The sequence below is a fragment of the Macrotis lagotis genome, chromosome 3 (genome assembly GCF_037893015.1).
Source record: "Macrotis lagotis isolate mMagLag1 chromosome 3, bilby.v1.9.chrom.fasta, whole genome shotgun sequence".
NCBI lineage: Eukaryota > Metazoa > Chordata > Mammalia > Peramelemorphia > Peramelidae > Macrotis > Macrotis lagotis.
This window is the reverse complement of record NC_133660.1, coordinates 231,482,059-231,509,182: the sequence shown is the minus strand read 5'-3', so window position 1 is coordinate 231,509,182 and position 27,124 is coordinate 231,482,059. Positions and strand designations below refer to the sequence as shown.

Genomic DNA, 27,124 nt, shown 5'->3' with positions numbered 1-27,124 from the left:
CAAGAAGTAGTAGTTAATATTTAGTCATCAGTCTTTTGAACACATGATTTCTCACTATTTTGGCCCTATTTCTGGGATTGTTTCCCCTATCTTCATTATTGTGATCATTAAATAAATAGTTATTCTAATTCTACTGAGTTTACTCAGCATCAGTTAATAGAAGTGTTTTCATATTACTCCAAAGCAGTGTTATTCTTCACTTCTTATGGCACAATTAATTGCTACTACTTTCCATTACCACATTTTGCTCAACTAGTCTGATGTTGAAGAAAGCAATATGTAAAATATGATAGGGTTACAGGAGGGTGATCAAGTGTTTTCCATTGTTTTATCTGAAAACAGCAATGTTTACCCATGAGACATTTCCCACAGTCCTTCAGGCTAGCAATATTTAGCCTAATAATAACCCTTTGTAGAAATACCAATCCTAGGAGATAAATGGATTAATACAAGATCCATATTCATCATTCCTCCTCTTTTGTGATTTGAGAGCACAAGGATTATCTTGGAAACTAGGACTTTCCTCATAGTCCATTAGGATAAAGTAAATAACATTTTCAGTTGTGGAAAATAGTCCTCTGAGAGATTAGCAATCACAAAACTAACTTTTTCTTTGGAAGTAATTAACAATGGTGGTTACTTTGCAGATCAGCTTTTACACATTTGCTTATATTCTCTGCATACATTTAAGAAAGATTCCTGGGCAGCTAGGTGGTGTAGTGAATAGAGCACCGGCCCTAGAATCAAGAGGACCTGAGTTCAAATCTGGTCTCCAACATATAATAATGTCTAGCTGTGTGACCTTGGGCAAGTCACTTAACCCCATTGCCTTAAAGAAAGAAAGAAAGATTCCTGTGATGGGTGTAAACTATCTTTTCCAATCTTATAGACTTTTAAAAATTGTCATAATAGCAAAATTGACATATAGTATTGTAGGTAACTGAAAAAAAATTGATAGGAAGCAAATTTGATTTGCTCTGCTTTTCTTATAAGGATCCCACTATGGTTATACTGGCAAAGCATAGGTATAAGAGAGTAGAAGAACACATGAAAAGTTGTCAGTAAAGTTTCCTGAATGTAACAATAGATATATCTAAATCTTAGTCTTGGGTTCTATACTAACCTCCTTCTCTTCTAATAGGGTCTCCTACAAAAACAGATGTCTAGCAATAACTGCACTGCTGTGACTGAATTCATTATTTTGGGGTTAACAGATGATCCAACCCTTTGTGCCATCCTTTTTATCATATTTCTGGGTGTCTATGCTGTCACCTTGATTGCTAATCTTACCATAATCTTACTGATCAGAAATAGCTCCCAGCTTCACACTCCAATGTATCTTTTCCTCAGTCACTTGGCTTTCATAGACACTGCATATTCCTCATCTGTCACACCTGTTATGCTCAAGAACTTCCTTGTAGACAAAATCACAATCCCTCTGGAAGGCTGTTTGGTCCAGATGTGTTGTGGAGGCACTTTTGGGACAGCTGAGTGCTTCCTGCTGGCTGTGATGGCCTATGATCGGTATGTGGCCATCTGTAGTCCCCTACTCTATTCCACCAACATGTCTACTAGGATCTGTACCCTGTTACTCATCACATCCTACCTAGGTGGATGTGTAAATTCTTGGATTGCTACTGCTTGCTTATTGAATCGATCCTTCTGTGACTCTAATAAAATCAATCATTTTTTCTGTGATTATTCACCACTTTTGAAACTTTCCTCCTCTGAAGATAATCTTGCTGAAATTCTTCCTGCTGCATCTACTGGGTTAGTGATTATGATCACTGTGTCAGTTATCATAATCTCTTATGTATACATCCTCTTCTCTGTCCTGAAGATAAGTTCCACTGAGGGAAGATCCAAAGCTTTCTCAACTTGTACCTCCCACCTCACAGCAGTCACTTTGTTCTATGGCACCATTACTTTCATTTATGTGATGCCCCAGTCCAGCTACACAATGGCAGAAAATAATGTAGTGTCTGTTTTCTACATTGTAATGATCCCTATGTTAAACCCTCTGATCTATAGTCTAAGAAACAATGAAGTAAAAGGGGCCCTGAGAAAACTGATGAGAAGGAAACACCATTTTTTCATGAACTCAATTCAATAAATATTTTTAAGAATGTGCCATGTCCTACACACTGTCATAGACTTGGGGGATACAGTGACAAAAATGAAACAGTCCCAGTCTATAAGAACTTAATATTCTATTGATATAATAGTTATGATAAAGTGATATGAGTAAATGTGATTTGGAAAAAGTTTACTTTCATTTACTGCCTTAAATCTGTAAAGGTTGCTTTTCCAAAAGCCTGAAAATACATACAATGTTCCACAAACATGGACTTCCCATCTCTGCAAAAGAGTAGGGAGAGGTTTCTTCTCAGTCCTCTTTTTATGGGTCCAGGATTATTTATTTTTTAATAATCTTGAAGCATTCATTTTCTCTTAATTTGTAGGGGTAGTTCTTTTCATTACATTGGTGTTAACTGTTTTATTTATTGATTCTTGTCTGTGCTATATCACTCTGTTTCAGATTATATAAATGTATTCTGTTTCTATATTAATATTATTTTTTCAGTTTCTTTATGATCTGCACTGTCTTTTGCAACAGGGCTAATATAGAAATATTTTGCATGACTGAAAACGTATTTTCTAAATCAAATTGCTTGCCTTCTCACTAAGGGGATGGGGTATGGAAGGAGTGAGAAAATATGGACTTTAAAATAAAAAGATGCTAAAAGTTTTTGTTTTGAACCTAACAATAAAACTATTATTCAAAAAAGTCATATTTAAATAATTGGAGAAAATATTAATAATCCATAAGTGGGGAGAGACACTAAAATAAAGTAGTAATTTTAACTAACATACTTATTCAATGACATCCCAATAAAGTACCAAAACAATTTATACAACTAGAAAAAATACAAAACTCATTTGAAGAGTTAAAGTTTATTAAAAGAATTAAAGAAAAATTTCAAAGGAAGGTGGTTTAGTACTACAAGATCATGAACTATATTTTAAGTCAGTGATGATTAAAACTTTTTGATCCTTATTAAGAAATAGAAAGGTAGAATAATGGAATGAAGTACACAAACAATAAACAGTAATAAATGATTATAGTAACTTTGTGTTTGAAAAATGTGAAGATTTAAGCATTTGGCAAAAGAATTCACTATTTGGTCAAAATTGTAAGTAAAATTGGAAAGCAGCAGCACAAATTAAATATAATCAAATAACATGCCATTTACCAAGGTAAGGTTAAAGTGGATACATGACCTAGCTATAAAGATAGATACTAGTAGAAAATTAATGAGATACAAAACACTGTGAGATGCAAAATTGATAATTTCATGTATTTTTTAACAAATATAAACAGAGTAGACAAGAATAGAAGGAAAGCTGAAAATTAGGAAAAGCATTTTTATAGCCAGATAAAGTCTCCTTCTTCAAATATATAAATGACTTTATCAAATATATAAGAATATGAGTTGTTACCTAATTGATAGCTCAAAAAATTCCAATAGTCTATTTTTCAGTGAAGAAATCAAAACTATATAGTCATATGAAAAAAATTCTCTAAATTATTATTGATAAGAGAAATGCAAATAAAAACAACCTTGAGTTATTACCTCAGATCTACCAGATTGAATAAAATGATAAAGATGGGAAATCAGAAATGAAGGGGATAGGAGAAAATTGAAACCTGAATACAATCAATATTGGTGGAACTATGAATTGATCCAAAAATTTTAGTTAACAACCTGCAATTATGCAAAAAAAAATACTGTACTCTTTGACCCAATGATGCCACCACTGAGAATTATTTCTCAAGGTGATAAGGGAAAATGGAAAAGAATCTATATTTCTAAATTATTTATAGCAGCTCTCTTTGTGGTAGCAAAGAACTGGATATTGGGGGGATGCTCATCAATTTGGAAATGGATTGATTTTAGAAAGACATGGAAAGATTTGCATGAAATAATGAAAAGTAAAAGGAGAAAAATTAAGTCATTGCATATAATAACAGTAATATTATTTAAAGAAAAAATATGAACAATGGAGTTATTCTGAATATTATAAATAATCCTATCAACTACAAAGGACTTATAAAAGAAGATGATATCTCCCTCCAAAGAAAGAACTGAATAAATAAATTAAACTTGAAAAAGTTTATTTAGATGAAATTAAAGAAAAAATTTAAAAAGTAATTTTAAAAAATCTTTTACAAATAATGAAAAAAATAGGGATACCATCTAATTTCAAGAAAGATTATTTCATTGTAATAGTGAGCATAGGTGAGAAGACTGAAAAAAATGTTGGGAAATATGATTCAAGAATAAGAAATGGAAGAGTCCAAAAGCTTGTATTTTAATTGTCTGGTACAAGTAACAGATTCATATGACCCTGGAGTAACACCTTTGAATAGTATATTGAAGCAAATCACTGGTTGCAATCTAAACTTTAAAGGCACTACAGTACTCAAATGAAAATGTGTAAAAGGCCCTGGAAAGGTGTATCCCTGGGAATCCATCTTATTTTATCTAAAAATTTGCAGATATACTCATATCTTCTATACTTTCCCAACATTTATATTTCTGTAATGTCTTCCTGATTTCCTGGCTATGGATTAGGATATTTCCATAACTGATAATTTACCTGCCTCAAGAGACCCTATTCATTGAATCCTCCAGTCTGATTTCCTTCTTAACATGACTCTCCCTCCAAAAAAAAGTATTCAAATAAAATTCTATTTAATATATTGAAAGCAAAATGCAATTATAAATGTGAAGTTTAAGGCAGTTGATAACCCAAACTCCAATTTGGCCTACCATGACTTGATAGTTTAAACAACTTGAAGTTCTTTGACTGAAAGTAGACATAAGAGAAGATATGAAATATGGATGCAGAAACACCAAGAATTAGCAAGTGACTATATGGGAAAGGGAAGATGAAGAGAGGAGATTTAATTCCAGGATGACAAACCTCAACTAGAAGAAAAACTTTCACTATGAGTCAGGAGAGGTAGCTAAGTCAGTATTGGTAAGTTTAATGGAGGGAAGAAATAATAAAAAAAAAACATTTAAAATGGAAAATGGGGGGCAGCTAGTTGGTGTAGTGGATAAAGCACCGACCCTGGAGTCAGGAGTACCTGAGTTCAAATCTGGTCTCAGACACATATAAATTCCACAGTTCTCTCTCTGTATATAAATCTTTTTTCCATTACAAGTATTTTAAAATTGCATTTGATTATTGTACTCCTGAAATTAACAAGTCCATGAGGTTGATCATCACCCAGTGTTGTTTTAGTTGTGTGTAATGATCTTCTCATTCTGCTCATTTCACTCAGCATCAGTTCATTTAAGTCTTTCCAAACTTTTCTAAAGTTCTGTCCCCTATCATTTCTTATAGAATAATAGTGTTCCATCACATTAACATACCACAATTTGTTCAGCCATTCCCTAATTGATGAGCATCCCCTCAATTTCCAATTCTTTGCCACCACAAAAAAGAGCTGTTATGAATATTTTAGTATATGTGTATTTTTTTCCCTTTTTTGTGAGATCAGTTAAGCATTATTGGACTCTCTCAAAGCCTTGATATAAAAGAGCTTATAGATCATTTTTTCATTTTTCAAAAATTTATCAAGAAAAACTGCCTTTCTATCTTAGATCCAGAAGGAGAAATAAAACCAGAATGCAATTAGTCTAACTTTATTGCGTCCCTTGTGATTTCTCTTTCATGTTTATCCCTTTATGTTTCTCTTAAGTTTTCTGTTTGAATGCCAATTTTTTTTAGGCTTTTGCAAGGCAATGAGGTTAACTGACTTGCCCAAGGTCACACAGCTAGGTAATTATTAAGTGTCTGATGCCGGATTTGAACTCAGGTCCTCTTGACCCCAGGGTCGGTGCTCTATCCACTCTGCCACCTAGCTGCTCCTGAAAGTCAAATTTTCTATTCAGCTCTGATCTTTTTATCATTAATTATGAATGCTTGGAAGTCTTCTATTTTTCTGAATGCTCGTTCCACCTCCAAAAAGATTATTACTGTTTTCTATGCAGGGTATCCTTGGTGTAATCCTAGCTCCTTCACCTTCAAAAATATCCTATTCAAGGCCCTCCTCCTTTAACATGAATGCAATTATATCTTGTGTGATCCTGACTCCTGTTTGAAGCATTTTCTCTTTGACTTGGGAGTTTTAGGAAAGAAAAGAGGAAGGCAAAAGAGAGCATGAATTAATGGTAGTAGTATATACAAGCAAAATAAAATTTTGAGGAGGGGAGAGAGAAAGAGAGAAAGAGAGAGAGAGAGAGAGAGAGAGAGAGAGAGAGAGAGAGAGAGAGAGAGAGAGAGAGAGAGAAACAGAAGAAAATTGGATAAAAGGAAAATATACAGTTAGTAACCATAACTATGAATGTGAATGAGATGAGCTCACTCATAAAATGGAAGGGATAGCATAATGGATTAAAAACCAGAAGCCAGTAATGTTATTCACAAGAAACACATTAAACAGAAAGACACAGAAAATTAAAATAAAGGGTTGGATCAGAATGTAATATGCTTCAGTTGAATTAAAAAAGGCAGGTATAGCAATCATGATCTCAGACAAAGCAAAAGAAAAACAGAACTCATTAAAAGAGATAACCAGGAAAACTACATTATGCTAAAAAGCACCATAGACAATGAGAGATCAAAATTCTTTTACAGAAAGTTTCCTAGGTAAGGTATCATTTCTCAAATATATACTAAGTATGGAAGAAACATAAAAAAGAACCATTCCTCAATTGGTAAGTGGTTACAAGACATAAATAGGCAATTTTCAGAAGATGAAATGCAAGCTATCTTTAGTCATATAAAAATGTTCTAAATAATAATTGATTGGAGAAATGAAAGTTAAAATTCTAAATCTAGCAAAAATGTCAAGTTCTGGAGGGGATGAAGGGCAAATAGTTATACCTAAGTATTGCTTGATGGAATAATGATCTGATCTAAGCATTCTGGAGAACAATTTTGTAACTATGTTCCCAGGACTATAAAACTGTGCATCCCAGGTTTATATCCCAAAGTGATCAAAGCAAAATGAAAATTACCTATACGTACAAAACACTTCTATTTATGATGTCAAAGGATTAGACACTGAGGGGATGCTAATCAATTGGGAAATTTGTGAAAAAAGTTGTGACAAATGATTGTGATGGAGTATTAGTGTGTTTTGGGAAATGATGAGGAGGGTGGCTTCAGGAAAAAACATGGCAAGAACTTATATACGCTGAAGCAAAATGAAGTTGGGAGAACTGGAAGATCATTGTGTTTGGTGACAGCAATGTTGTAATGATGATTGACTTTCAAATATATTGCCATTCTGATTAGAACAAAGATCCAAGACAATTTCAGAGTACTTATAAGAAAAGGAGAAAACTGGTGAACTCTAATTTCATCCTGAAGTATAATTCTTTAACTTTTTTCATTGTTTTGCTTTTTTGAAATATAGCTAACATAGCAATTTTTTGTATGATTTCAAATATATAGTTGATATATTACTTGCTTTCTAAGTGGGTTTTGAAGGGAGTGGGAAGGAGGGAGAGAATTTGAAGCTCAAAATTTAAAAAGAAAAGAATCCTTAAAATAAATAATAAAATTTAAAAATACTTGTATTTAGTTAAATACATGAAAAAGATGCTTCCTAGTCATCATTTTCCTTAGTGCCCCTTTACTTCATTGTTCCTTAGACTATAGCATGGGAATCATGACTATAGAAAACATAAATCACTTTATTCTCATCTGTTGAGTAGCTAGCCTCAGGCATCACATGAACAAAAATAAGATTCCCATAGAACAGAGTGACTGGAGGTGCAAGCTGAGAATGTTTTGGTTCTCAGTAGAGTTTATCTTCAAAACAGAGAAAAGGATGTATACATAAGAGATTATGATAACTGACACTGTGATCATGATCACTAATCCAGAAGAGAGAGCAGGAAAAATTACAGTGAGATCATCTTGGGAGTAGGAAAGTTTTAAAAATTGTGCATAATCAGAAGAAAAGTGATTGATCTTTGTGAGTTCACAGAAGATTCAATTCAATAAGCAACCAGCAATAATCCAAGCATTCTCACAAGTGCCCAGGTAGGATGGGATGAGTAACAAAGTACAGATCATAGTAAACATTTTGGTGGAGTCGAGGTGGGGGCTACAGATAACCACATACTTATCATAGGCCATCAGAGCCAATAGGAAGCACTTAGCTGTTACAAAGGTGACTCCACAACACATTTGGGCTATACAGTCCCCCAAAGGAAGTAAGATTATGTCTTCAATGTAGTTCCTGAGCATGAGAGGGGTGACAAATGAGGAAATTTCAATATCTACAAATGCCAAATGGCTGAGGAAAAGATACATTGGAGTGTGAAGTTGGGAGCTATTTCTGATCAATATGATTATGCTAAGGTTACCGACTAATGTGACAGTATAGACACCTAGGAATAACACAAAGAGGAAGAAAAGGCTGGGATCATCTGTCAACCCCTAAAGAATAAATTTAGTCACAGAAGTCCAATTCTTGCCAGATATCTGTCTTGGAAAGAGTGTCTATTAGAAATAAAGGAGATTAAAATAGAATATGAGATTAAGATTTAGATATGCCCATTGATGGAGACATTAGGAGACATTCACTGACCACTTCCTTCATGCCCATCATATACTCTTTCTTTTTGTTTTTTCTTTTTAGGCTTTTTTTTTCATAAGGCAGTGGGGTTGAGTGGTTTGCCCAGGGTCACACATCTAGGTAATTATTAAGTGTCTGAGGACAGATTTGAACTGAGGTCCTCCTGATTCCAGGGCCAAGTGCTCTATCCACTGTGCCACCTAGACACCCCCCCCCCCCATCACATACGCTTACTCCTTTACTTTGCTTCTATGCCCCATGGACAGTTTTCCATAAGAAAAGCAGAGACAAATAAATTTGTTGCCTTCAAATTTTTCTCTGTGGAATTAAAACTCATGTAAAATTGGCCAATCTTGCCACTGTGATAGCGTGAAAAAGCATCCAAAAAATGAAGGGGATATTTGAATTCCAACCACAAGAACCCTTCTTAAATACACATACAGAGAATATATCCAAATGTTTAAATGCTGGTTTGCCAACTAACTACCATCGTTAATTCTTTCCAAAGAAAGAGAGTCTGATTTTTGATACCTGACTTCTCAAAGGTTATATTTTTGTATAACTGAAAATATTATCTACTTTATCCTAGTTGACTATAAAGGAAATCCTGGTTTCCAAGATGACCCTTGTGCTTTAAAATCACAAAAGAAGAGAACTAATTCTCTATTTTACTCTTAGAATTTAGCATTACTGAAAAAGGTTATCATTAGGTTAGATATTGCTCCCCTGAAGGACAATTAGGAATTTTCCTTGGGAAACTATCTTTGTAGGCAAAAAAATATTAAGAATGCAATTGCTTAGGATTGTAACAATGTTTCATTTACATGTTACTTCTTTCCTTTGCAGAATAGCTACACAAAACTAGTATAGAAAAGTGCAGCAATTTATTGCTCTGTAAGAAGTGATTACTTTGATGGCTTTTGAGAAATATGGAAACATTTCTATCAACTGATGCAGAATTAACTCAGCAGAACTCATAGAACATTTATTTAACAACCACAATAATCATGAGAGGGGGGAAAAATTTGGAAGACTTCCGGACTTGGAACAAACTATCATTTTCCATCATAATTGTCTTGGATCACTTTATTGTTGAGACAAACTAAGTCACTGATAGTTGATCATCACCTGAAGTTGCTTACAATATTTTCCTGGTTCTGTTAATTTTACATTGCATCATTTAATACAAGTCTTTGCCAGATCTTCTGAAATCTCCCTTCTCATTATTTCATGATAGCATTCCATTACATTCATATACTACAAAATTTTTTCAGTCATTCCCCAAGCATCACTCTTTTTTTCTAGTCACTGAAGACCACTAACATGACAAAAGACAAGATGACAGTCAATGGCTAGAGTGCAGTGCATATTCTTGACATCTTCCATGTCTGTCTATGCTCAAAGTACTTGCCTGCTCAAAGTACAGTGTCTGCTTCAGTTGTCACCATCACCAGTAACACAGGGTTCTCATGGAATCTTTCTGCCAGGGAAGGTCTTCACATGCTTGGAGTAGATATTCAATGGGTTTAAGGCCTGGTTATTACTGTAAATCTGGTTTAATGTATCTGTTAAAATGGTTTTGATGCAGGGTGAGACTGTAAAATATTATAGCTTCTTGGAGCTACAGGTGAGAGTTGAGTAATGGGTGGACACCAAAGATAGATGAGCATCCCTGAAAAGGGTTTGATGAGTCCTCAAACCAAACATACTGGTCTTCCCTGAATACCCTACAGACTCCAGGTTCTGAGGTAACAACTCACTATTTGACAAAAACTTCTGGGAAACTTGGAAGATAGTATGGCAGAAACTATAGACCAGTATCTCACACCCTATATACCATAATAAGCTCAAATGGATACATGATGTAGACATAAAAGATGATACCATAAGTTAAGGAATAGTTTACAGGTCAGATCTATGGAATGGGAGAATTTATAAACACACAAGAGATAGTGAACATTATGAAATACAAAATGGATAATTTGATTACATTAAATTGAAAAGATTTTGTACAGATAAAACCAATGCAACCAAAATTAGAAGGAAAGCAGAAAGATGGGGAAATAATTTTTATAATCAGTGTTTCTGATAACTGCCTCATTTCTAAAACATATAGAGAACAGAGTAAAATTTTTAATAATACAAGTCACTACCCAAATGATAAATTATCAAAGGATATGACCAGGAAGTTTTCAAATGAATAAATTAAAGCTGCAGTCTTATGAAAAATGCTCTTAATCTTTATTAATTAGAGAAATGAAAATTAAAACAACTCTGAAACATCACCTCACATCCATCAGATTGGTTATATGACAAAAAAGAAAAATAATAAATGTTGGAGGAAATGTGACAAAACTGGAACACTACTGCACTGTTGCTGGTGTTGTGAACTGATCCAACTATTCTGGAGAGGAATTTGGAACTATGCCTAAAGGGCTATAAAACTGTGCATACCGTGTCATTCAGAAGTACCACTATTAGAGCTGTAGACTAAGGAGATTTTTAAAAAAGGAAAAAAATATCCCCATGTGCTAAGCTATTTATTGTAGCCCTTTTTGTAGTGGCAAAAAAATTGGAAATTGAAGGGAGGCCCATCAATTGGGGAATGACTGAAGAAGTTGTGGTATATGAACTTAATGGAATATTATCGTTCTATATGAAATAAAGAGGGGAGCTAGGTGGTGCAGTGGATAGAGCACCAGCCCTAGAGTCAGGAGAATCTGAGGTCAAATATGGTCTTAGACACCTAGCTGTGTGACCTTGGGCAAATCACTTAACCTCATTGCCTTGCAAAAGAAAAAAAAAGAAAGAAAAGGAAAGGAAACAATGAGCAGGTGGATTTCAGAAAAACCTGGAAAGACTCAACTGATGCTGAGTGAAGTGAGGAGAACTAGGAGACATTGTACACAGCAACAATAGCAGTGTGTGTGTGATTGCTGCAGAGGGCCTGCACCTTTGGCTTGGCTTGGCAGGGTGATGAATAAAAGACATGAGTCAGGTGGGACTGTGCGAGGTTAATGTTTTTATTCATCTGAGGGTCAGTTCTTTTGCAGCCTGAAACTACATAGCATGACACAAGCAATAATAGCTATGCTCCCCAAGTTGCATAACAGTTTTCTTGTACTTGGAATGGTCCCTCTGTTCTCAGGGTCCTTATCTGGCATTGCATAAATCATCCAGGGTTCATGGAGAACTGTTGTGGAGCAATCTTTGAGCATAATTCCCACGGGAACAGGCACAAGCTAAGGTATGACCTGGATTGCATATCTCACTCTGCTCCAGTCCTCAACATGTGATGATCAGCTATGGTAGACTTAGCTCTTCTCAGAAACACAATGATCAAGAGCAATTCTGAAAGACCTGTGATGCACTCAATTTGGATCAATGTACAACATGGAAACAAATTAAAGACTGACAGATTGCTTTCCGGGGTGGGGGGAGTAAGACTGGGGGGAAACTGTATAACTCAAATAAAAACTTTAACAAAAAAGAAAAATAAAGACTTGTGATGTAAAATACCATCCATAACCGGGCAAAGAAATTCTAAATGCAGACCAAAGTATATTGTTTTCAAAATTTTTAATTAGTTTTCTGCTTTTTTTCTCTTGTGGTTTTTCCCTTTTGTTATGATTCTTTTTTCATAACATAACTATTATGGAAACATGTTCAACATGATTGAGAATGTATAATATGTATCAGATTGTTTGATGCCTTGGGGAGTAGGCACAGAAGGGAGTGGAGGAAAAATTTTATAAAAATGAATGTTGAAAACTATCTTTAGGGCACCTAGGGGTACAGTGAATAGAGCATTGGCCCTGGAGACAGAATGACCTACTTGAGTTCAAATCTGGCCTCAGATACTTGATAGTTATTAGCACTATAACCTTAGACAAGTCACTTAACCCCATTGCCCAAACAGGAACAGGAACAAAAACAGGGAAAAAAAGAAGAGATAAAGAGAGAGAGAGAGAGAGAGAGAGAGAGAGAGAGAGAGAGAGAGAGAGAGACAGAGACAGAGACAGAGACAGAGAGACAGACAGAGAGACAGAGACAGAGACAGAACTCTTTACATATAATTGAAAAAAATAAAGCCCTATTAAGCTTTTTAAAAATAAATTCTTATTTTCATTGAAAAAGGAATTCTGGAGACACAGAGAAAAACAAAAAATAAATGAGGACCCGTGAGAATTTAGAAAACTTCTTAGACAACTTATTTCTGTGTCAGTAATTTTCTCTTAACCCAGGGGATTTCAAATGATATTTTAATGATATGGGTTTCATTAGGTGCTCATAAGGTGCTCAAGGGGTTATATCCAAAATGCTACAATACTCAACATAAATAGGAAGCACTCAGAAAAACATAATTCCTTGGAGCCTTAAATTAACATCTTCTTATATCAATAGGTACTACTACTTTTCTTGGTTTTGCTCTCAAAATGTATCTATCTAATTTTTGATTTATTATTCTTGTCAGGTAAGCTTGTCTATGCCTCTTGTTATGCCAAACTTTATATTGATTTCATTTTTACTCAGGGCTTTAATACATTTCTTTCCTTCCCTCTCCCCCTCCTCCCATTGCTGATTACAGCATTCATTTTTCTGGAAGCATCATTATACAAAATGAGTAAGTAAATTCCGATCTATCACAGGTCCTACCATACATCCTGAAATGTATCATTATAAACAGTAAGTACCTGATGTAACTTAATTTGGCAAGGACACCTCAGGTAAAGATCTCTGTGTAAACAATTTGTTTAATTTCTTATTTCCCACCCACCAACTTCTTAAATAGAAACTTTGGCAAGAAGAATTTCATTGATATATTTATTGGTTGATAATAGTGGAAAGAGAATTAGCCTTGAAGTCAGAAGAGCTGAGTTTGAATCCCAGATCTGAGTGCTACTTGGTTATGAGTGGGATTGTGATTAAGTAACTGAACCACTATGATCTTCAATTATACCTCATCTGCAAAATGGGAATAAAAATATTTTCATTTAAAAACTTGGGAGGAAAGTAATTTATGATATTTAAATAAAAATTTTGAATTATCCTAATTATTATGATTATGTTTCTAATGTAAATGACACCTGAGATTTTCAAAAGTGAATTGTTGTCTTCATTTTTCCTAATATTTTGATTTGTCAATATTCAGACAGGGTCTTGTACTAAAAAAAAGAATAAAATACAAAATATTCCTTAATCTCAGAGGTCTTGCATTCTATTGGAGAGAAAGGATTAGAGTATTTATATAAATAGATAAATACAAGCTAAACTGAGGAGCTACAAGGTTTAAGAAACTAGGCTTCTGGGGCAGCTAGGTGGCACAGTGGATAGAGTACCAACCCTGGAGTCAGGAGGACCTGAATTCAAATCCGACCTCAAACACTTAATAATTACCTAGTTGTGACTTTGAGGAAGTCATTTAACCCCATTACCCTGCACAAAAAAAAAAAGAAAGAAAGAAAGAAACTAGGCTTCCTATGGGTGATGACCCACTAACTCAGATACCAAGGAAACTTGAAATTCTAAGATTTAAGATAGACCATTAGGGGGCGGCTAGGTGGTGGCTAGGTGGCACAGTGGATAAAGCACCGGCCCTGGAGTCAGGAGTACCTGGGTTCAAATCCTGTCTCAGACACTTAATAATTACCTAGCTGTGTGGCCTTGGGCAAGCCACTTAACCCCATTTGCCTTGCAAAAACCTAAAAAAAAGAAAAGAAAAAAAAAGATAGACCATTAGGAGCATGGAGGATGGTGCAGAACAACAGAGATGGGGGTAGAATTCTGAGTCTGAGGAATAGACTATTAGGCTTTAATATAGAGTACATGACTGAGGATAAAGTGAATCTAAAGAGGGGGACTGAATCTAGATTGCGCAGAACTCTAAATATCGAACTAAAGAATTGTTGTTTACTGCTCAAATCAATAAGAACTCTGTTCTATGTGATCAAATGATTTGATCAATGATGGACTTTTGAAAGATGTTTTTGAAAGCTTTTAGAGGATAGTTCAGAGGACATAGAGACTGGACTTTTAATTGAGCGACTTTTTGCAATAGTCTGTGTGAGAAGAGATGAAAAACCTGAGTTAAGGAGGTGTCTATGAGTGAACTTAAGAAGAGATATAACATATGTGATGGAAGAAAAGTGCCAAGACTGGGCAATTGACTGGATAGGAAAAGGAAGAAAAGAAGAGATTAATTATAGGATGATAAACCAAGGTGGATGGAATGCTAAATAGAAATAAGAAATTACAGAGGTAAGTGGGTTGAGATGAAAGTTGGAGTTGAGTTCTCTTTTAAAATTGATGAATTTGAAATGTATTTGAAACCTTGAGGAACAAATGTTCTTCTCTTGGTGATGTGTGGATTGGAGTTAGGATTCATTTGATAGGATAGGATAGATAGGATTCATTTATTTTTTTCCCACGGTTTCCGTCATAACTTTATTTTTTAATTTATTTTTATTAAAGATATTATTTGAGTTTTACATTTTTCCCTCAATCTTGCTTCCCTCCCCCCCCCCAGATAGCACTCTGTCAGTCTTTATTTTGTTTCCATGTTGTACCTTGGTCCAAATTGGGTGCGATGAGAGAGAAATCATATCCTTAAAGAGAACAGAAGTCTAAGAGGTAACAAGATCAGACAATAAGATATGTTTTTTTTCCTAAATTAAAGGGAATAGTCCTTGCCCTTTGTTCAAACTCCACAGCTCCTTATCTGGATACAGATGGCACTCTCCTTTGCAGACAGCCCAATATTGTTCCTGATTGTTGCACTGATGGAATGAGCGAGTCGATAGGATTCATTTAAATGGAAATGTTAATGGAAGTAGAGGCTAATGAACTCACTGAGAAGGTATAAAGAATGAGTAGAGAGGCCAGGACAGAACTAGAAAAAACATGTATAAAGCTGTCTGTACCAGGATTGTAGTTTGCCAAAGCAGGTTGATAAAGAAAGGTTAGGTAGGTAGAAATAATCCAAGTACCAGTAGAGCCAGGGTCATTAAAAGCAGAGTAGGTAGTCCCCCTTGACACATGTTGCAAAGAGACCAATAATTAATCAATCAACAAGTATTTGCAAAGCACCTTCTATCTTTCAATCATTTTCTAACTGAGAATGCTAGCACCCATACAAAATCTGAAATAATCTCTCAATTTATTTCACTTTAAATGGTGATTAGAAAAATACTATGATTTAGAAATTAAGAAATTATTGATAATTTTGTAGAGAATCGTTCAAGTGAAGTGATGAAATCAGAAACCTGATTAGAATATGTTAAATGTGTAGCTGGAGAGAAAGTGGACTCACAAGCATAGATTCTTTTTCCTTGAGAGCTGATTGGGAAAGGGAAGAGATATAATATGCAAACTTGAAAGGTTTGTCAGAGTTAGATGGGATGTTTTAAAGGACTGAACAGATCTTACTTAGCCCATTGGTAGAAAGGATCGAAGCCTATGGACAAATAAGATTAAAGATCAAATAGGAGGAAAGGAATCAAAAGAAGGTAGGAGGATTGTCCCTGGGGAAAAGAAAGGCTATTTTTTTTTCAAAAATTGTTGAAAAGACAATAGGGAATGGTATTGAGGAATTTTGAACTGTAGAAGAGTGAGGAAAGGAGAACCCACAGACACAGCCTTTCTTTTAACAGAAAAATAGAATGCAAAGTCAGATCTTGAGATAAGCAGAGTAGGAGGTATTGAAAACTTCACTCAGCACTCTACAGTTTTTTTGAGATCATTTTTTTTTCCTTGTGGTCACAAAGAAAGAGTTGAACCCTAGACCCATAAATGAATGTTTATAGCCAGGTTCTTCTTTGACCTAAACAGCACCTCAACATTTTGTATACTTTCAAACTGAATTTAGAAGAAAAGAAAAATAAGTTTTGAGTTGTGAATAAATAAGAACATTCCAGAGAAAAAAAGTAGCATTTAAGGTAATTTCTTTTATTTGGAGCTTACAAAGTACCAAAAAATGCAAGTATTTCAAAATAGTTTCATATTAAAAATACACACACACACACACACACACATACACAGATGGAAATATACAAACACAAACATGAAGTTGCATTTCCCTTTTTCTTTTATGCATTTTGAAAATATTTTGTTGTTTCTTCCCTCCACTCATATTTGTCACAAAAAATTAACTATCACTCCTGACTATAGTGGAAATTCTTCCATATAGGAGCTATATATATATAGTTGAGTAACAGATCAACTAACTGGCCATGTCTGAAAATGCATGTTTTATTCTGTCCCTGTAGACATGATTTTGCAGACAACTATTTTTTTCAGAATTGTTTACCCTCTCAAGATTACTGTGGTCATTAGATAAATTGTTCTTCAAGTTCTACTGAGTTCATTCTGCATCAGTTAATAAAGTGTCCCCATATTTTTCAAAATCAGTCATAGTAATTACTTCTTACAGAGAAATAAATTGCCACTACTTTTCTATACTGGTTTGTGCAGTTATTCTCCAATGGAAAAAAGTAACAGGTGAAAAATATTTGATTACAATAGGCTGAACATTTTTTCCTTTTTTTTTTTTGCCTAGAAACAACATATTTTCCCATGGGAAATTTCCAATTGTTCTTCAGGGGAACAATATCTAGCCTAATTCCTTTTCATCTTTTGTGAATTTAAAAGTACAAAGGTGGGGCAGCTAGTTGGCACAGTGGATAGAGCACCAGCCCTGGAGTCAGGAGAGCCTGAGCTCAAATCTGACCTCAGACATTTAATAATTACCTAACTGTGTGGCCTTGGGCAAGCCACTTAACCCAATTTGCCTTGCAAAAACCTAAAAAAAAAAACCCAAAATACAAAGGTTATCTTGAAAATCAGGATTTCCCTTTTAGTCACCTAAAATAAGGTAGTTGTGGAAGATAATCCTTTGAGAATTCAGGGATCAAAAATTGGACTCTGTTTCTTTGGAGGAAATGAACAGTGGTGGTTAGTTGGCAGACCAGCATGTACACATTTGGACATAATCTCTGCATAGATTTAAGAAAGGTTCTAGTGGTTGGAATTCAACTATCGTCTTCACTCTTAGATGCTTTTTCACTCTGTCACAATAGAAAAATTGGCAAATCTTATATAATTTTTACTCCATGGGAAAATTTGGAAGCAGCAAATTTATTTGTTTCTGCTCTGTTTCTGAGCAACTAGCCATCGTGCATAAGCAGCAATGTATTAAAGTAAGATCATACAATGGGCAATAGGAAGTAGTGAATATTTCCTGAATTCATGAAGACATACCAGTTCTTCCTATAGTTTATTTTAATCTCCTTTTTTTTCTACTAGGCACTCTTTCCAAGACAGATGTCTGACAACTGCACTGCTGTCACTGAACTCATTCTTTTGGGATTAACAGATGATCCAACCCTTCGTGTCATCCTCTTTGTGTTATTCCTAGGTGTCTATGTGGTCACATTAGTTGGTAATCTTAGCATAATCATATTGATCAGGAAAAGCTCCCAACTTCATACTCCAATGTACCTTTTCCTCAGTCACTTGGCTTTTGTAGATATTGAAATTTCTTCCTCTGTCACCCCTCTCATGCTCAGGAACTACCTTGAGGATATAACCTTAATCCATCTGGGAGGCTGTGTGGCCCAAATGTTTATTACTTTCACCTTTGGAACATCTGAGAGCTTGCTGTTGGCTGTGATGGCCTATGATCGGTACATGGCTATCTGTAACCCCCTGCTCTACTCCATCAACATGTCTACTAGTGTCTGCACCCTATTACTCATCACATCCTATCTGGGCGGTTTTATGAATGCTTGTATCTTTACTGGTTGCTTAGTGAATCGGTCCTTCTGTGGACCCAATAAGATCAATCATTTTTTTTGTGATTATTCACCACTTTTGAAACTTTCCTATTCCCAAGACAATCTCACTGTGTTTCTTCCTGGTCTCTCTGCTGGGTCAATAATTATGATCACAGTGTCAATTATCATAATCTCTTATGCATATATCCTCTTCTCTGTCTTGAAGATAAAATCTAATGAGGGGAGATCCAAAGCTTTCTCAACTTGCACTTCCCACCTCACAGCAGTTACTCTGTTCTTTGGGACCCTTACTTTCATTTATGTGATGCCTGAGTCTAGCTATTCAACAGATGAGAATAAAGTAATTTCTGTTTTCTACTGTGTCATGATTCCCATGCTGAATCCCCTGATCTATAGTTTAAGGAACAATGAAGTAAAGGGGGCACTAAGGAAACTTATGAGTAGGACACATCTTTTTTCATGAGTTCAACTAAATACAAGTATTTTATACATTGCTTTGCTCATTTTAAACATTCTTTCAATTTTACATTTTGAGTTTCCAATTTTTCCCTCCCACTCCTTCCCACAACCACTGAAGTCAAGCAATATGATATCAATTATAATTTGAAATAATGCAAATATATTTTCATATTTGTCATATTTCTTAAAAAAACAAAAAAAGAAGAAAGTTAAAGAATTAAAATTCAGTTTGCACTCAGACTTCATCAATCTTTTCCTTTTTTTTTTTACTGAGTCCCTTGAAATTTTCTTGGATCTTTGTTCTTATCAGAAAAACCATGTCTTTGTCAGAGAATCATCATGACAACATGATTACTACTGTGCCCAATGATCTCCAGTTCTCCTTCCTTCACTTTTCTTCAGTTCATATAATTCTTGCCATCTTTTTCTGAAACCAACAGTTTCATCATTTCCCAAAGCACAGTAGTACTCCATCACAAACATATGCCACAACTTCATCCACTTCTCAAATGATCAGCATCCCCTCAATTTTCAAACCTTTGATATCATATAAAGAGCTATTATAAATATTTTTGTACAATGTGTCCTTTTTCTTTTTTCTTTGACCTCTTTGGAGGTAGAGACCTATTAGTGATATTACTAGGACATTGGATATGTAAAATTTCTAGCCCTGTGAAGACTTCCAAATTATTCTCCAGAATGATTTTATTAGTTTCCAATTTCACTAGCAATTTATTAGTATACTTATTTTTCCCTCATCCTCTCTAGCATTTAACATTTCTGATAGGTGTGAGGTGGTACCTTGGAGTTGTTTTAATTTACATTCCTCATGTGATTTAGGGCATTTTTCATATGGCTACAGGTGACTTTGATTTGTATTTCTAAAAACTGCCTATTTATGACCTTTGACCATCAATTGAGGAATGACTTATTTTTTTTAATAAATTTTACTCTTTCTATATTCAGAATTTATTTGAGAAATGAGACCTTTGTCAAGGAAACTTAGGGCAAAATTTTTTGATCTTACATTGTCTGTGGTTCCTTTATCATAATGTAGTTTCCTGGATCATCTCTTTTAATTAATTTTTGCTTTTGCTTTGTCTGTGATTATGATTGCTACCCCTGCCTTTTCTACTTCAGCTGAAGGATATTAATTCTACTTTAACCTTTGTGTTAAATCTATGTGTGCCTTTCTGTTTCAAGTGTAAACAACATAATATTGGATTCTTGGGGGGGGGGGGTGTTAAGTTTTTGCAAGACAATGGGGTTAAAGTGGTTTGCCCAAGGCTGCACAGCTAGGTAATTATTAAGTGTCTGAGACCAGATTTGAACTCAAACACATCTGAACCAGGGCCACCAGGGCCAGTGCTTTATTCATTGCACCACCTAGCTGCCTGGATTCTGTTTTTTAATCCATAATGCTATCCATTTTATGGGTGAGTTCATCTCATTCACATTTACAGTTATGATCACAGAATATTTCCTTTTATGCAATTTTCTTCTCTCTCTCTGTCTCTGTCTCTGTCTCTGTCTCTGTCTCTGTCTCTCTCTCTCTCTCTCTTCTCTCTCCCCTAAACTATTTTGCTTATAGTTACTGTTTCCTTTAATTCATTCTCTTTTTACTACTCTCTTTCTCTTATTCCAAGTCTCCCACATCAAATAGAAAATACTTCAACCAGGCAGAAATAAACAATTCAAAAGACCACAGTCAGGATCACACAAGATTTGGTGACTTCCACATTAAAGGAGTTAAAGGAATAGAAGGCTTAGGATATGACATTTTTTGAAAGTGAAGGAGCTCGGATGACAATTAAGAATATCCAGCAAAATAGTAATAATCATTCCAGTGGGAGGAAGGAGCAAGGGACATTTAGTGAAACAGAAGACTTCCAAACATTCCTAATGAAAAGACCATAGTTGAATGGAGAATCTGACATTCTAAAAGAAAAGAGAAGCACAAAAAGACAAATATGCAAAAAAAAACCCATAATGGATTCTATTTTCAATTCTATTTTTCCCTCTGGATCTAAGAAATAAAGTCAAATTTCCTTGTTATTTTTCTTGAAAGATAGTGTCGGGGCAGCTAAATGACACAGTGGATAGAGCACCAGTCCTAGAATTAGGAGAACACATAATAATTACCTAGCTGTATGACCTTGGGCAAGTCACTAACCCTATTGCCTTAAATAAATAAAAATTTTTTTTAAAAAAAAGATGGTGTCTAGGATCATTTTTTTTATCATGGCTTTCAGGAACTCCAATAATTCTTATCTCTCCTGTATCTATTTCCCTAGTCAGTTGTTTTTTTCTATGAAATATTTCCCATTTTATTTCTTGAAATTGTTCATTTTTTTGACTGTCTCATTGTTTCTCAATGTCATGTAGAGTCATTAGAACACTTCTCCAATTCTAATTCTTAAGGAATTTTTAGTCAAATTTTGTACCTCTTTTACCATTTGGTGAAATCTGCTTTTTAAGAAGTTATTATCTTCAATAATTTCCTATATTTCCTTTCCCTTTAGCCAATTCTACTTTATTTTTTATGTTTGTGGGGCAATGGGATTAAATAACTTGCTTACAGTTAGTAAGTATCAAGGGATCTGAGGTCAAATTTGAACTCAGATCCTCTATTCTATCCACTGCACCATCTAGCTACTTCTGTCCAATCCTACTTTTTAAGGAGTTCTTATCTTTAGTCGATTTTTGAATCTCTCTTATTTTGCTAATCCTGTTTTTTGAGATGTTAATTTGTTCAGTATTTTTTGTGTATCGTTTCCCAAGTTGTAAATTAACTTTTCATATTTTTCTAGCCTCATTCTTATATTTTTCATAATTTTTCTCTCAAAAACTCTTTAATTCTTCCAGGAATTATTGTTAAATTTAGGGGAAAAATTGAGGCTTTTTTGTAGCTATTATCACATTATTGTTTCCTTCTGAATTTATGTCTCCATCTTCTTTGAATTGTTTTTTCTGATCAGATTCTTTTATTGTTGTTGTTGTTGTTCCTGTTCAGCTTACATTCCCAGCCTTTTTTTTCCCCTTGACTTTGAATTTTATGTTAACATTGGGCTGTATTCATCTAGGGAGTGAGAGGAATTTTCCAAAGTTTGAGATGTTTTGGGGTTTGGGGTTATTTTTTTTTGGAAGGGGGTGGAGGCTTACACTGCTGTTTTCAGAACTATTTCTAAGAGTCTGTTTTTGATGCTTCCAAAGAAGTGTGATCCTAGGAAAGGTGTGGTCACTGTTCTTCTTCACTCCCCTTCATGAAAGGTCCTCTGGTCCCCTGCAACTGTAACCTTGGAAATGCGTCTAAGTCTTTCTTCTGAACAACCACCAGTATTCTTCTCCTTCCTGGAACTATAACCCAGAAATGCATATGGACAACACAGTTGTCACTCAGTGTGTCCAGTGCAAACAAAAGTTCCCCTACAATCTCTTTCTGATCAGTTAAACAATTTTTCTTACTGTCTCTGGACTGAGAATTCCTAAAACTGCTTTTGCTGCAGGCATTGTTGCCACTGTGGTACGTGTACACTCCAGCTTAAGTGACACAGACTTCTGCTGATTTCTTAAGTTTTGTTGACTGGAAAAATGTCACATCTTGACCTTTTGTTGGTTATCCCTTTCCAAAATTTGATTACATATGTTATGTTTGAAGTAGTTTGGAGGGAATATCAGGATAGTAAGCTAGAAGATTCCTCCTAATCTGCCAGCTTGCTTGTGCCAATACAAGTATTGATTAAGTACATACTATGTTCCAGGTAATGTGTTAGGTTTGAGGGATGCAGTGACAAAAATTGGAATAGTCTCTGTATGTAAAATTCTAATATTCTACTGATATAATGGTTATAATCAAATGATATGAACAAATGGGGTTTTTAAAAAAAAGTATATTTTCATGACTGAAATAAATCTTTGAATTTTAAAGTTGATCCCAAAGGTCTGAAAATACATATAATGTTCCACAAAAATGAACCTCCCACCTCCACAAAAGGGAAAGGTGTCTTCTCATTACTCTTTTTTGGGGTTCATGTTTTTTTTTAATAATCTTATACTATTGATTTTTTGTTAATTCATAAGGTTGCTCTTTCCATTATGTTGGTATAGCTCTTTTATGTATTGATGTCTTAATTGCATCATATTGGGAAAATGTTTTCTATTTTCTCTAGTACTGTAATATTCTGTTCATTTGTTTCATCTTTCCTCAATCACTGAACATCTTCCTTGTTTTCAGGTCTTTGCTACCAAAAAAAGTGGTCCTTTAAATAGTTTGATGAATGAAGCAACTTTCCTTTTATCAATGGACAACTTTTTGACATAATATACCTGTAAAAATGTGTTCTTTTTTCTATAGTATTGTTCTATGAGGAGGGTAAGGAAGGGGAGATACTAAAAGAAATTTAGGTCATATAAATTGCAATCTATCCATATTGAATCATTTGAAAAATAAAGATCTTCATAAGCTGTCCCCTTTCTGCATTTCTAGTCTTTCCCTTTACTTCCATCCATGAAATTTTATAATCTAACTACAATTAACTCTTTCCCTTTTCCCACGAGGCACTCCATTTTCTGTGTTTATACAGATAGTCTAATATTCCTAAAATACATTGTTCTTTCACCTCTGTCACCTAGTTTCCCTGCCTTACTTCAAGACACTTGCTTTACTTTCTGCAGAATGACTTCTAGGTTTCTCAAGCTAATAATAACTTCCTCAATAAAATTACATTCCATCTATTCTATTTGTATTTTGTATATACCTATTTATTTAATGCTTATCTGTCATGTTTGAAAAGTACTAGTGAAAACCCAGGATGATGTCTTGACTTGAGTGTGAATTGGATTTAATTGGGTCAGAGTTGCACTAGTCATCAGTCTCACTCTTCCTTTTTTTTATTTTTCCCAATGTATGTAATGTTAATTTTTGGCATTCTTTTTTATTATAATATATATTTTAATCTTAATTACCTTTTAAACTTTCAAATACAATTAATAAAAGGCATGAGAAAGTTGCAAATTTTTTTCCTGTTAAAACCATCCAAAGGGATAATGATAAATAAAGTTTGACAACTTTGAAAGTTTCTTAGTGGGACAGCTAAGTGGCACAGTGGATAGAGCACTGGCCCTGGACTCACGAGTACCTGAGTTCAAATCCAACCTCAGACATTTAATAATTACCTAGCTGTGTGGCCTTGGGCAAGCCACTTAAGCCTATTACCTTGCAAAAAAAAAGTTTCTTAGCTTTTAAAAAAGGCCAAACCGAAGAAGAAAAAAACATAACCCAGAAAAGTTGCAGAATCATGTTTTTCTGTTTACCAGTCAAATAAAGTCATTATTTTGCTTTTAACTTACCTTCATACTTTCTTTTTCTCTTTTATTTTTTAAAAAAAAATTTATTTATTTTTAAACTATATGTAATAGTGGTTTTCAACAATCATTTTTTTACTAGGTTTTGAGTTTAACTTTTTCTTCCTCCCTCCCTTCACTCCCCTCTCTCCCTGACAGAAAGCAAATTAATACAAACCATATTATTAATTTCTACAAGTTTTTGACTTCCAAATTTTCTTCCTACCTCCCCTCTCTCCACTCTTCCTAAAATGGTATATAATTTGATATAGGTTATATATGTACAAACATGTCAATTGTATTCCCATATTAATCATAGTTGGAAAAAAGGAGAAACAAACCAAAAGGGGAAAAAACATGAAAAAGTAGTGTTTGTTCTTTCTCTGGATGTAGAAAGCATTTTCCAACAGGAGTCTTGGATCATTTTATTGCTGAAAAGAACTGTTATTCATAATTTATCATCACACAATGTTGCTGTTACTCTGTATAAAATTTTATGGTTCTGCTCATTTATTTTGCATCTGTTCATACAAGTCTTTCCAGAATTTTCTAAAGCTGCCTGCTCATCATTTCTTATTACATTCATATACCACAACTTGTTTAGTCATTCTCCAAGCCTTAGTCTTTCTTCCAGAGCCATTGAAGACCAGTGATAAGATAAAAGACAAGATGACTGTCAGTGGTCAGAATGCAGTGAATATCCTTGTCATCTTCAATGTCTGACCAAGCTCTAAACACTTTATAGTGTCTACTTGTTGTTTCCTTCATAATATTATATATTTTTCTTTATTAATTTTAAAATGTTATTCTGGATAAGGTGTCCATAGGCCTCACTGAATTGTTCAAGCATTCTATGAATCAAAAAACTTTAAGAACTCCTACTCTAAATGATCTCCTCCAGAGCTAACAAAATCATTTCTTTAAAGTAGAGTTCACTCTGGGTGATTTTTCTGCTCAAAATTTCAGTGGCAACCAGTGATGAGACCACTAATGCTTTTTCCTACCTTCCAAAGTTCACAAGCTCATAACATTATCCATTCCATCTCTGGATCCTCATTCACCTAAGATCAGAAAGAATGAAACCAATAGAAACAAGCACAGTACCCTCAAAGACACATATTGACTGGGTGAAGAGATACTAAAGTCACTGCACAAAAGGTCACTGAAATTCTTTATTGTTCAAAAGTCACAAGTTGATAAGCTTTTGCTTCTTCCTGCAATGAAGCTTAAGTTCAGGATCAAGAAGAGGATAAATAATATGAGATTATAATAATTAACAGCCTGATCAAAATTATTGACACAACAGACAGCAGGAAGAATTTCCACAAAAGAAATACCATAGGATGAAGATTCAAAGGGGATGTATTGTCATAGAAAAAAGCCATTGATTTTGTTAGGGTCATAAAACAACAGACTCAGTAAGTGAATCCCTGTTGTTTCAAAAATAAAATACAAACTACAGGTTGATACTTAATTTCTTTAACTACCATACTCTAACATAAAATCCAGACTCATTTCACAGTATTATTTTGCACACACTCAGTATTCTATCAAAAATAGTCAAATTATTAGTGTTTGAATTTGGAATTCCACTTCTCACTTGTATGCCTCTGAAAAGCTCCCTCCCTCTTAAAACCCTTAGCATTATTTAAGTCTGCTATTGTACTATTTCTTATAAGAAACTCAGGTTCTAGTATTCTCCTCTTCTCTTCTTGAATTGCCTTTACTTATATCTAGATAAATCTTGTAAACTGTAAACTCTCTGAGGATAGCAACTTTAAAAAATATTTTCTTTGTATCTGGTAGCCTAGTTCAGTGATTATTCACATTGTGGATGCTTAATAAATGCAAATTGAGTTGAATTTAAATCGACAGTTCACTTTTGAAAACTTCCAGTCTCATTTGTAATGGCATCAAAACCAAAATAATCATATGTGACTCTGACATTGTATGTTACATAGCAGGGGACAATCCTTTTGGGTAAAAGTACTTTCTTCAATATGATTTTCCTTTCCCAATCAAACCACAGGTTTTGTCCAAAATTATAATCAAATTACAGTAATACTAATAAATCAATATAGCACTTTAAAATTTGTAAGTATTTCCTCCCAACAACTTAAAGGCTAGGAATACAAGTATTATCTCCACTTTAAAAATGAGGAAACCAAACTTACAGAACTTGTTTTTTTATCAATGATCTCACAAAGAGTAAGCATCAGATTTGAGATGCAAATTCTTATCTCTTGACTCTAACTCCAATTCTCTTTCTACACTCACTCCTAGTAAGAGCAGAGACCACCAAATCATTGGCAACATTTGCTGAATTTGGTGAGTCCAGAGAACCCTACTTGACTCAATCCAACTGTGACTGGACTCCGATCTCTTTAGGATGTAGCTCAGTAGAGCAAAAGACTGGCTCATCCATTGGCAAATCCATACTCAGAAGCAAAAATGGTGAGAACTTCTTGAGGAGACCTCTGCATCCAAGACTGATGAGGCATTTCTTATGTGATTGTTTTAGTACCTTTGTACTTCATGTTTGAACTCAACTCTTTCTAGACATCTTGATTATGTGCAGAAAGTTGGAAACAGGAAATGTTTTACATCATCCATTTCAAATTTGAACCCATTTTTGTCTGTAATTTAGTGAGTACAGAGGGGTATGTGTACCTATTTGGAAAGGAGCCACTATTGTGGCTATTGCTTTTGTTATGATTCTCAATAAATATCTCTATGGGGAAATTAACTTATATCAATTAATTTAATGATAATGATAATGATATAATTTCACAGGATGGCATTCATGAGCAGTAGTTTAAGAAACCCCCAATTCTGCAGTTACATTTAGAATACTTCAACTATCCTC

At 34.4% G+C, this 27,124-nt stretch overlaps 2 protein-coding genes across 2 annotated transcripts; both read left to right on the top strand.

The window, feature by feature from the left end:
* The first annotated feature begins 1,159 nt into the window (after positions 1-1,159).
* LOC141519323 (olfactory receptor 5P80-like) lies at positions 1,160-2,113 on the top strand. Its single transcript, XM_074231603.1, has one exon. The coding sequence runs from the start codon at positions 1,160-1,162 to the stop codon at positions 2,111-2,113; it is 954 nt and encodes a 317-aa protein (XP_074087704.1).
* Positions 2,114-17,983: 15,870 nt separating this feature from the next.
* Positions 17,984-18,919, top strand: LOC141516456 (olfactory receptor 5p57-like). The gene has a single exon (XM_074227527.1). The coding sequence runs from the start codon at positions 17,984-17,986 to the stop codon at positions 18,917-18,919; it is 936 nt and encodes a 311-aa protein (XP_074083628.1).
* Positions 18,920-27,124: the final 8,205 nt, after the last annotated feature.